This window comes from Pseudomyrmex gracilis, unplaced genomic scaffold (assembly GCF_002006095.1).
Source record: "Pseudomyrmex gracilis isolate BER0280 unplaced genomic scaffold, ASM200609v1 scaffold_176, whole genome shotgun sequence".
NCBI classification, from domain to species: domain Eukaryota; kingdom Metazoa; phylum Arthropoda; class Insecta; order Hymenoptera; family Formicidae; genus Pseudomyrmex; species Pseudomyrmex gracilis.
The window spans coordinates 39,339-52,220 of NW_018020760.1; the positions used below are offsets into that span (position 1 = coordinate 39,339).

The 12,882-nt window shown below is 37.9% G+C and overlaps 1 protein-coding gene across 3 annotated transcripts in view; it reads right to left on the reverse strand.

Moving 5' to 3' along the window:
* LOC109857854 (nephrin) overlaps positions 1-12,882 on the reverse strand; it is a 300,812-nt gene that overhangs the window by 4,138 nt on the left and 283,792 nt on the right. Inside the window, exons 7-16 of one of the 3 annotated variants that reach the window (XM_020434605.1) lie at positions 11,847-12,146; positions 9,848-9,984; positions 8,619-8,772; positions 7,955-8,257; positions 7,105-7,380; positions 6,460-6,750; positions 5,459-5,637; positions 4,616-5,036; positions 3,300-3,455; positions 2,820-2,947 (exon numbers count right to left, since the gene is read on the reverse strand). In XM_020434605.1, the coding sequence (XP_020290194.1) occupies positions 2,820-2,947; positions 3,300-3,455; positions 4,616-5,036; positions 5,459-5,637; positions 6,460-6,750; positions 7,105-7,380; positions 7,955-8,257; positions 8,619-8,772; positions 9,848-9,984; positions 11,847-12,146 (2,345 nt within the window). Of the gene's footprint in view, positions 1-2,771; positions 2,948-3,299; positions 3,456-3,503; positions 3,657-4,615; positions 5,037-5,458; positions 5,638-6,459; positions 6,751-7,104; positions 7,381-7,954; positions 8,258-8,618; positions 8,773-9,847; positions 9,985-11,846; positions 12,147-12,882 lie in introns of all 3 variants that reach the window. The other 2 variants (XM_020434606.1, XM_020434607.1) reach the window with 2 other exon arrangements.

Here is a 12,882-nt window from a genome sequence, read left to right on the forward strand (position 1 = left end):
CTATTTAGGCAATTCATCGTCTTTCTAAATTTTAACGCGTCTTAGGGCCGTAGTGCGGTAGTGACACTTTTCCGGACATGGGTCCCTATACTCAAATGTTTTCTACTGTTGCACTGAATAACCCCTAGAAGTTTGATCCCATAGTTCTGAAACATCCTGTATATTGTATAGTGATCATGCGCGCGTCGCGCGAAAGACGGTAAGTGAAATCCTCCGTTGCGTTTCACGTTATTTACCCACTTAAAATATGTCGCGAATGATAAACACAACATCAAGAATGTCAGAACAAGCAGCAGCGAGTGTTACGTCATATATTTTAATATACGTATGTGTGTATGTAGTTATGATTAATTACATCGGGTTCTGTAGTAGTACAACATTGCAAACTTTTCGCGCAACTTTGCGACCATGCGCGTCTATTTATCAAAGCAAATCTTTTTTTGAATTATCATTTCTTCTTAAGGGGATCCTAAAGTGGGTCTGTTTGATCGATATAACTGAATTTTTCGCGCACACTAAGTTTTTAAAATTGTTCAAAAAATTGTTTAAAAAATTGTTTAAAAAATTTTAATTTTTTTATATAACTTTGGACCTCTCTTAAGACTCAACCGAACCTGACTGTACAAATTATATTAAACGGTTCGCTTTTATCGACTGAATTCTAATTAATTGGAGTTTTTTTTTTGCCGCAACCGCTTATCACCTGAAAGACTATTAATCGGATTCAAATCAAAAGATAAGATAATTAGTTCAATTTTATCTGCTTCGCGATAAATCGAATAAGCCTGCGCACTTGGGCAAATCGACGACGCGAAATTGGCGCGAATCGCGACGTGAAGTTGCCGGTGTGTGTCTTTCGAGTTTTCAAACGCGTTGTTCGATTTTGTCGTGTGTGTACGAACATCGAAAGTGCCACTTCGAACGCAGTAACGGTCGATAGTTGAGAGTTTGGTTATTTTTTGGTCATCGCACAAGTGGAACGAAGTTCGGGGAATGTCGTACAAAGTGACGAGCGAGTGTCGTATTACGTTAATTAGTGTCCGCGAGTGTAATTAGCCGTTTAGTGCTTCCAATCGACTCTTATCCGCTCGAGTGAGCATTCAGGGTAATGAAACGTCGACGGGAAAATGGCGGTGCACAACGGCCGTTGAGTAAATTTGTTCTATCATCAATTAATCTGGTATTAGTTCGAAAAAGTAAATTCATCGTGAATCCGATATTTACGTCGAGAAGATTGATTAGATACGTTCGCGCATTTTCATTTGATCAGAGAAAAACATTAAGTTTGAAATTTTGGTGAAATTTGTTTAAATAAATGCAAGAAGATTAATTAACAAGATCCAATTCATTAATCTTATACGCAAATCTTATATAAAAAAATAAACAAAGGTAAATTCAGTAAAAAATTAATTAAAAGTGCAAAAAGTATAAAATATTACACTATTTTTTTCTCTTTATTTAGAGTTTATATACTATTTCACTACACTTATTCGCATTATGCACATGTGCCCAGCATAGCCAACTGAGTGCAAGTTGTTGGCAACTTGCCGCAAATATTACTCATACGTTTTCGGCAATGTAACAAAAGGGCGTATCCTCTTTTCGGTATGTTTCTTGCCAGCAACAGTTTTCAAAATATAATAACAGCTAGTTCCCAACAACTCAAACTCGACAACAAACTTATATATTATTTTTCTCAACTTGTGAATAAAAATCATTGCTCGTATATTGCTCGCATATTGCTGATCTCACTTGTCATAAACATTGGTTGCAACAATTGATTGATAAATAAATACTCAGCATATTGATACTGAATTGACAAAAACATTTTCGTTGCGTTAAATAAAAAACAACGCAACAGCAGCAATTGGCGAGCAACTTAATCTGTACAATGATTTACTTTATATTGAGTTTTCACATTTGGCTATCTGGGCGAGATTTAATATTACGGCGACAAAAGCAAGCGAGTATTAAGTATAAAAGCCGCTTATAGAAAATTAGAGAATTTAGTGTTTTATATATAGAGTATCGCGCTTAGCTTATTAAAGATATGTTGTTATCAAAATATTAAAGCGAAATTGCTTTAATCGCAACACTATTTCGTGTTTGTGTAAGATATGTATTAGATTTACCTGAAAAGAAAAAAGAGATTGCTCTTTAGTCGATTTCTTTGCACTCGGATGGATATCATGAACGATCAATGTGACAAAAACAATCACGAAAGAATCAGGAAAAGTGATTTTTGTGTTAAAAAAAAAAATTAAAATATCAAATTGCTCTGTGATAAAATCGAAATAACAAGCTACATTACAATTAAAAAAAAAAAAACTAAACTACTTTGCGATCAAATAATAATTTGTAATAAATTTCAATAACCAGAAATTAATTTTCAAACAATTCCACATAAACGAGCGACGAAATGAAACACTGTTGCGTGGTTAATGATATTATAATATATTACTATATATAGTATTACTATAATATATTACTATAATATTATACTAGTAATATTCCGAGGGCGAAAGAAAGAGAAAACAATTGTATTAAAATTAAAACGAGAGATGATATCGTTAATAGACCGAGAGGAGAGCAAAATTCACCTTTTTAAGCTATCCCTTGTGTGTTAAAAAAGATCAACGAGATCAACGGAGAGAAAAAAAAGATCGGGTGAATCGAATTCAAATGATGAAAAAAAATTAAGAGCGAATCTAGCAAAAACTAATAAGAGAAAATGAAACAGAAAAAGTGTTGTTGCTAGAACTCAAACCTACCCTCCGGAATTATTTGTTACTAAGAACATACTGACTGATGGCACTGACCACGTAATCGTTAGCGTCGAAATTGACGTCGCTCTTCTCGTCCGACATCGAACTTAATTCGCCGGTCATAGTGTCGCCGTTGACGGTGGACGGTGCATACATGTCGGCAGTCTGTGATTTATTAATACCTGTGCAGAGAGACAATGCACGATGAAAATGTGAACGACCGGGACGGGCTGCGAATAAGACCACGCTATGCACACACAGAGGATAAACCTAATATTTTTTTTTTTTTGACCAAAAGAAAGTTCGCAAATTTTTTTAGAATAATATATTTTAATAATAACAATTAGTTTTGACTGTGTGAAGCGGTTAAATTTTAATTTTTATTCCGACATTCTAAAATTAAATTGAACGAAAGAAAGGCAGCAGCGAATTCATCTTCTGTGTGAACGTAACCAGTGGACGCTGAACTGACTGATCTTTGAAAAATTGAAATACGCGTGCGCGTACTTAAATTATTATTGGTCGTAAACTTACGAGATTTATTTCGCTTTCGTATAATGTACCACAACATGATGAAGACATTAACGATAAAAATGATGACGGACGTCGCCGCTAACGTATAGATATAATTCATCGGAAAGTCGCTCTTCTCCGAGAGGACGTCCGGCAGGTTTTCCTCTTTAACCGGGCCTAGGGAGATAAAGGAAAGAAAGGACACGTGATAAATATTATATTTACCAGCACGCTGGACCTTCTTTTTCGACTTTATTGTAGCAAAGATTATGGTCGCGGCAATGACTAGGCAAGCAGAGGCGGAAACAGTGATGATAATGACGATGATGTAGGAGGAACTATTCTCGCTTGATGTCAACTCGGTTGGTGGCGCCTCGCCTGTAACCCAAGCCAATGCCCCATCACCGATCTATGTTACCGTCATGCAATGAAGGTCTACATTTTTGTTAGTTACGCGTTGTTCAATCTTGCGGTTGTTCTTTGATTATTGCATATGAAAAAAAATTAATAAATTGGAACAATTATATATTTGTTATTATATTAATCGCCGCGATATTATATAATCGCTTGTAATTCGCCCGGGTTCGGACCCTTACAAGCGCAGCATCGAGTGCGAAAACCATTTGTCAGAAAAAAAAAATTTCCAAGCTATACAAGCGATATAAATTGTCAGAATAGAGATCATGCTGTCGCGTCACTTACATGTGGTTGTGTGTTTTATGATACTTATGATACTTGTAAATGCTACTTCTACGTATGTATATATAAATGCTTGAGGTGATCTGTATCGCAGAACTAGTCTACGGGCGTAAATATCATGCGAATGTTCACTACTAAACGTATGAAACATTGAACACGATTGAACGTAATTACTGAGTATGATTAATTATGTGGATGTGGGGCAATCGCATTTAATTATGTCCCCCGATGATCTGCATAATGATTTAGCAAGCTGTTATTTTCCACCGTGTAGCGTGAATAACAATTGTATCGGTCTGAACGTAAATATTTTACTTGTTAGAAGAAAAATCAACTAACAACTCTATAATTCCACGTTGGAAGTTTATAAGCGCTTTCTGCTTCGCGCTTCGTTCAAATACGTTTTTGTTATGTTATAGAGTTTGCGTACGGAGTTATCTAAGCTGAAAATTACCACGAAATACCACACAGAGCAGTCGACGCTATCATTTCGCGCTACGTTTCCCGTTAATCCTCATCATTTCGCGACGATGTTAGGCTAATTTCTGATGATAAAGTTACTTAGCTCGCGCAAGCACGAGAAAGCGGATAAGGGAAAACGTTTTTCTAAAGGCGTTTTTTTTTATCTGACGACTTACGGAGCGTCTGGACCTTGACGAGGTCCGGCAAGAAGCCGCTTTCGCCCTTCTCGTTGATAGCCTTCACGCTGAACACGTAATAAGTTCCGAGCGACAGGCCGGATATAGTGGCTTTATATTCGCCCGGCGAGACGTCCACGTAGTGATAGCGATCCTCGTAATCCAGCGCCTGTCGCCATCGTATTTGATGGGACGTTGGCAGCCCGCCGTCGAAACCGCGTTTCCAAATCAGCGTAACCGAATCGTGCGTGACATTGTAGATCTCGAGGTCGCCGGGTTTGTCCGGTGGCGACGTGACGTTCAAATATATATCATCCGAAGACTGTCCCATTTTATTCTGGGCACGGCACTCGTACTTTCCATAGTCCTGCGCTCTCACGTGATAGATGGTCAGTGTCGTTTCCGAGGAAAGCTCGGACAGCTGGAGGAAAAACGAGAGAAAGCGAACACCGTCATTTTTATTATTCGAGAGAGACACTCGAATAAATATTATCAGAATGGCAGAAAGATCGTTGTGATGGTATATATAGATGCATCTCTCTCGCGAGCGCGTAATCTTTCTCTCTCTCTCTCTCTCACACACACAGCGAAACTTTAATTAGATGTTATCCTTTTTCTTGAATTCTTCCGACGACGAGCATATCAAAAAACTTATACACCCGACGTGAAAATTCTATTATTAAAACGAAAATTCACTTCAATTTGAGCGAGGAATAAAGATTTACAGTGCGCGTCGGCACAATGCCGGGAGGCTTCGGTCAAACGACGATTCTAAAGGAGATGTACCGGTAAAGAAAGTCGTTATCTCTGAGAGATAAGTACGTCTTATATAAAGTGACTTACATCGCTGTGAGTGATACTGTATTTATTCTCGGTTGCGTTCGGCAATAAAGTTTTTCCATTGAAGATCCAGGTAAAACGCGGCAACGGAGATCCCCGAGCTTTGCAGAACAATTGGACGTTTATTCCTTTGTTCGCCGCTGCCTTTCGCGTCAGCGGGGTGTTCGTCATTTCTGGTTTAACTGCGCATAAAAAAGTACCAGTAAATTCTTTATTACCCGCGCGCGCTCTTCGATACGTCGCGCGTGAATCTCGTGCATATAGAATAATATTTTACGATGTGTTCCTCCTCTTGCGTGAATTTCGCACGATTTCTGTATGTGACACGTATACATACATGCGTTTTGTGCAACAGTGATCTCTTTTATTTAACCGGAGCGAGCGCAACGGGCGAAGTGTTTGCGACAATTTATTGTTACACTATCGGCACAACAACAACTCTCAGAATGATAATTAACCAATTATTCGTCAAACATAATAATTACAATATAGATAATGACGCCGGTGTTGTTAAATTATTATCATCAGTATAATTGCATTAACACCTTTCGCTAACTTATCATTGATGATTGTTTTCTATTTGGAACTAAATTAATACATCAATAATCTGCAGTAACATTTGATGTAAACACAAACCGCGGCTGTTTACCTCGAACTCAGTTGCGCGCTAAATGTTATACCGTAAATGTTACACTCTGTTTTTTGCTTCGAGTTTTTCGTTTTTTTCTTTGTTTCTTTTTTTGTTTTGTTTTTTTTTTATCTGAAAATATACTACCTAAATAAAATAACTACTAATTTGCGTGGCAATTAAACCGGTCGCATCGACCCAGACGATCTATGACAATTAAAATCCGATGTACGGCGATTAAATTACCGTGTGATGTGAGATAATTAAATCCCACCGATTTCGATCGGATTTTCTTTTGCTCGTTCAAGCGCATCGCTTGTTCTCTGGCAATATTTTATTGAAAAATCGTGATAAAATATCTCTCCATTCTACGTACAGTTCGTGATAAACAGAATAGGATCCGACGTTGCGTTGCCGATGCCGTTATTGACTTTGCATCGATATTCGCCGACGTCTTCCTGACTGGGATGCTCTATATGAAGATACGAAGTCCGATTAACAAAGGACGTCGAGTAACGTCCCGGTAGTTCGGGGTTCGATCCTACTTTCTGCCACGTGACGTACTCGTCGCTGATTGGACTACCGTCAACCTCGCAGAACAACATCGCCTCGACTCCCGGCGGATAAACTATCCCCGACGAGGAAGTGCGTTTGATTTTAGCAGGATCTGTAGGATATATATATATTTTGAAAATAAAATGACAAACGAGATAAAAATAATGATTTACATTTTTTTTTGCGATTTCGGATTAAAGCAACAATATATATACATATATATAAATTTTGTGTATTAAAAAACATTTCGCTTGTGTTTTGAGAGACAATTAATTTTTAAATTAAATTAATTATAAACAGATAGAAAATCGAATTACAAGATCGATAATATGTTTTCCGATGCATTAAAATACTGTTATTTTTTATATTTTTTAAATATGATTCGAAATTTTAATCACAGTGACGAGTAGCGGATTTATCGCATAGTGTTAAAATTTTTCTAGAAAATGATATTATTTTTACTTACACTGCACGGTTAAATTTAACTGGTAAAAAGTGGTTCCTTCTTTGTTCAGCGCTTCGCATATGTACGTGCCAGCGTCGTGGCGATCTAATCTTGTGATATTTAGCGTAGGACCGTGTGCGGTTATTTTCTTACCGCTGGTACCTAGCGGTAGACCATCCCTCGTCCACGTGTACTCTGTCGCATTTGGATTGCCCCTTGCCGATACGGAAATCACAAAAGGCTCTCCTTCCAGACCGATTAATTCGTTCGGATCTAACGGCGAGAATATTGGCTTGTCTACAGAAATAAAGAAAAATAAATTTAAATCGCATTGTGAATTGTCAGATATTATATTTTTTCAGTCATAGATTTAATTAAACAATTATATATATATATATATATTAAAAGTAACAATTTAAAATCGATGTACATTTTCAAAGTATTGAAAATATTTTTTTTCAACTTATTTAAAGATGTATTGTGTGTTTTTGCTCACACACACACAATTTTTGTTGTTGAATTTTTTGCATTAAAATAAGCAGCGTTTTCCCTTCGATAATCTCTACGGTTTTTGCAAACTCGTCCGATTCGCATAATAACGCTATCACTCCGCCCGTATAACGACGCGAGATATATATTTTCGCGGGCAAACACACCGGGAAATTAACGCGAACGTGATCCGTATTCAGAGATATCGCACAGCGCATTCGCGCATTCTACAGAAATTTCCGGGTTGAACGCTCTTGTGACGGGAAATGCGATCGTGCGTGTAAGCGCGTGCCGCGTTTCGCACAGATATATACACAGATTATACACCGATCAGAAGCAAAATCTGCTTATATATATACGTATATATAGTTTGTTCACTCACACAGCACGTCCAGTGTCGTGGCGTCATGAATCGCTCTTCCCAATTCCGTATTCTTGGCCTCGCAGGTGTACACCTCGCCATTCATCTCCTCGGTTAAATCCAGCGTGAGCTCGACGAACGAGAGGTAGCCGCCGTGTAATCCGGCCTTAGTGCCGTTCCGAGTGTCCGGCACCGGTATCCCGTTCTTCCACCACGACATCTCGGCGGCTGGATTGCTGCTGCTCGACTCGCACATTATACGTCCTTCCTGGCCGGCGTGAAAGTCATGCGGATCGCGAGTAATATACACCCTTTCGGGCGGGACTGGAAAAAAAAACAAAAAAAAACGACCGGACGGTCAGCCGTTAAAATATCACCGCGCTTTGCTTTCGGAGGAAAAAAACTCGTGATTTCAAGAAAGAAAAAGAGCAATCGGCGCCAGAGTTTGATCATTCCCCGGATGCGCCCGGGAATTTTTATCTCGGAAATCTGAATTCTCTCTCTCTCTCTCTCTCTCGTTTCGATTTAAAAGAAGAACGTTTTTTGTGATCAAATGTATTTATAATGTAATATATGACTTTTAAAAATATGTACATATAAGATATATGTATGTATATATATATATATATGTATTTCGCGATAGATGAGATAAGAGAGAGAAATATATGGCTGGGATCTATCTTACAGTAGACTTTTAGCACGAGAATTTTGAGCAGAGGAATCTCGGTGGCGGAGTTCATAGCCTCGCATCGCACATGAGCGTTGTTATCGGACGCGTTGACAAGTATCGTCAGATCGCTGGAGACGCTCTGATCGCGCTGTCTGGTCGTACCGGGTATCTGCGATTCAAAAAAAAAAAGAAATTCAACGTTACATCACAGTCTACGTGTGTGTGTGTGTGTGTGTGTGTGTGGGTCGTCTCGATCTTGAAATATATACAGGGTGTCCGACAATTACTTTAACATCTCTCGTAGACAGATAGAAGGAGTGAAACTGAGTCGAAAAGTCCTGAACCATTTTTTTTCTATTACCAGAGAGAAATCTGAGAGCGGCCATCCTATTGTAATTTTTTACGACGGTTTTAGCCGTATTTCCACAAAAGTGGAACTCAAAGGCCGTTCTACATTAAACGCAAGTAGCAGATCTCGTGGAATTGACCAATTGCAGAGTCAAATCAGCCAATCGACCAACGTGATTGATCAGTTCCGCGAGACCTGCGACTTGCGTTTAATGTAGAACGGTCTTTGAGTTCCACTTTTGTGGAAATACGGCTAAAACCAGCGGCTGAAACCGTCGTAAAAAGAAACTACAATGGCATGGCCGCTCTCAGGCTTCTCTCTGCTATTACATATAATAAAGAAGTAATTATTGAATAAATCAAGCCAATCAGCGCTGACCTTTAGCCGAACGCACGTCAGTGAACCACACGTCTGGTGTGCGTGAGCGCTCCGCTCCGGCTCACTGACGTGAGCCCGGCTAAAGGTCGGCGCTGATTGGCTTGATTTATTCAATAATTACTCCTTTATTATATGTAATGGAAAAAAATGATTCAGGACTTTTCGACTCAGTTTTACTACTTCTAACTGTCTACGAGAGATGTTAAAGTAATTGTCGGACACCCTGTATATAAAAAAAAAATTCACATTTATATTAGATCTTCGAATTATTTCAAATTGCATGCTTCGCGACTTTTGCATCAATTCTGTGTGGCACACATTTCTGAAATTAAGTAATTAACCATTAACGAGAATCAACTTTACTTTCATTGTGTTATCTCGAAAACTTTCTCGAACTTTGGAAAATGCAGAAACGTGCGCTTTCACGTTCGTTGAGAACCTTGCCTCTTGAGTTTGTTTAATCTACCGTTATATCGGATCTATTATATGGTAAATCGTGTCGCTCCATTTCACATACCTTGCGATCGTTCTTGTACCATGTTAACGTGGGCGGTGGATTACCCGTCGTGGCGATACACGAGAGCCTCAGCACCGTACCGGCGACTATCGTCGAGCCTTCTTCGTAACCAGTAACAATTAATCTCGAAGGTGGGACTACAAAAGTAAAATCAGAAAAATTAAATTTATTCTTTTATTCATTCATCCATCCCCGAGTCGAAATTTAGCGTCTACATTGAACCTCAATTTTTGAAAAAATGAAATTTCGGACGTATAGCAGCGTCAAAGTAGGATCTACTTTCTCTCTTACTCCTACAGAAAAAAAGAAAAATTGAGGTTCAACGTAGACGCTAAATTTCGACTCGGGTATACTTTATCATTTTATGTTTTCTATGCATGAATTTCTGTGCATGTTTGATTAAACACACATTTATTTTGAAATCAGAATAAAATTAATAATCAAGACAAAATTTATTGTTTATATGTGATAAAAGAAATTTTTTTGCTGGAGAATTATATAACAAGGTAACAAGACACACGAAGGGCTTTGTCACATCTGTTTACAGTGTTATCGTGAATCATTTCTCTCCCAATACGTTCGTTATACACTTCGTTATCAATTCTTGTTAATTAATCATTCGATAAAGAATTTATTACAATTTGTTAAGGATTATTTGTTGTTCACTCGAACCTGTTACATCGCACCGACAACACGGGTGTAGCATTCGTTATGGTATATCTCGGATCTGGCGGGTCGTATTATTGATTGCAAGCTAACTAATTGTTTAGTACATATATATATTCCAGATAGCGAATAATTTTAATGCATGTAATTACAAGCTGAAAACGTGGAGTTGATTATTCAGGGATTATTTATTTACGACGGAAATTAATGTCGGTCGATTACGGTTGTGTTATTGCGAGTGTATCACGCGCGCCAGTATGACGCAATGTCGAATATGTTAAATGAATTCTGGCCATTGGGTTTCGCGTGCGGCGGCGTGTGTATTGCGTATGCACGTTTTGGGACTTGAATAACGGCGGCTCGGTCGATTAATTTGTCATCGCGCGTTTGCGAAGATGTCAGCGGCAATGGCGTCGTTATACCCTAATTTCCTATACAAATGCGTTACAAATTTTGATCGTCGAAGAAGCGAAACAGTGTGTTTTAACTTTTACCGACTTTATCACATATTAAAGAAAAAAATACGAACGTAATAGTTTCTTTTTTTATCGATATTCTAGTCTATTGTACTTTTAACATATAAACAAAGCAAAATAATATATATTAATAATATATAATATATATTAATAATAATAATATATTAATAATATATATGTATATATATTAATTATATATACATATATATTATTAATATATTATTATTATTAATATATATTATATATTATTAATATATATTAATAATATATAATATATATTAATAATAATAATATATTAATAATATATATGTATATATATTAATTATATATATATACATATGTATGTATATAATAATATAATATATATATGTATTCTTTTTTTATACATTATTTTTTATATTTCTGATTTATAAGCAACGCAAACCGCACGTTTCACGTGCTTTTGCATAAAAAATATACATTTTTTGTTCACTTATTTTTCAACGGGAATAATTATAAAATAGTTAATTGCTTCTATAAAGAGTAAACTCAAATGACACAGAAGGCCAATTAAAAAAGTTTACTTTTCACTTTCGGATTTTTAGTTAATTTTATTTCGACTCTGTCTCTTTCAACGGTTTTATTCTGGCGCTTTATTCGTTAAGAAATCTAATATCGTTCAATTGGCAATTGAAAAGTCTTTTCGGGAAATATCTCACGGCGCGGGTTTCTGGGACACGCGGCGCCCATGAAACTCTTTGACGGGGCGAAAATTAGATTTTCGTCGCGGGCGTAGAGAACGTAGAGTCTCGTTACAACTACACTTCACTTCTACCTGGTGAAATTCTACGACAGAGAGAAAAGAGAGAAACGCTCACATATTACGGTGATGGTGTGCGTGCCGACCACGTTCTCCGTGAGCTTCGCGTTCGAAGCGTGGCATATGACAACGATGCTGCGACTGTTGCGATTAATGTTGAACGTCACGTTCGAGCTGGTGATCCAGCCGCCGTTTGGCGCTAATTCCGTCTTCGAGGAGTCGCTGTCAACATTATGACCGTCCACTGTCCACTTGATGTCCGCGGGCGGATTCGAGTTCTCAGTTGTGCAGGTAATGAGCACCTGTTCATCCGCCTTCGCCTCTGTCGGTCCGGTGATGGTGACTCCGGATGGTGCAACTGTTGATTTGTTGAAAGCCAAATGAGCCACCACTCAAGCGCGTAGCGCGCTTTGATATTTTATTCCGCGAGCAAGCGTAAAAACGAAAAGTTTATACTTTTCGGAGAAACTGCTAATGTTGTAAAATTGTTGGTCGTAAAAAAAAAAAACAAAAAAAAACTACACGCGGAATAAAGTTCACTGACGGATTGTCAATAACTTGCAAAAAACGTCGTTGCCCCCCCGACAACACAAGCGTAACCTTTTATCCTTTAAGTGCGCGGTTAAAACGGCGGTCTCACTCTCCTGGTATTTTGTGAGCTTTAGCCATACATCATACACGGGCATAAAGTTCGCAAAATTTCAATTTGGCCAACGTGAATGCAGCCGCGGCGAAAATAGAGAAGCGGAATTATTTATGCGGCTGTGTTCCGTCGGCAAGACATCGTCCATATGCTGTGCAACAACCTTGGTTGCGCAATACTATAATATGCTTCGCGCTATGCAAAGTAACGGTAAGTGCCACAGACACGCTCCTAGACACGGTATATTAATAATCTAAACGCTTTAAATACATTTTACACACAAGAGTCGTCGTAAAAACAAGAGTGTGCGCATTTTCATCACGAAATAATCGACAAAAAAAACGAAACACGGAATGAAAATCTATTTTCTCTCACAGAGACAAAAAACATTCTGTATATTTTCGTATTCTTAATTAATCTATATTTTTCAATATATATATATTATATATTG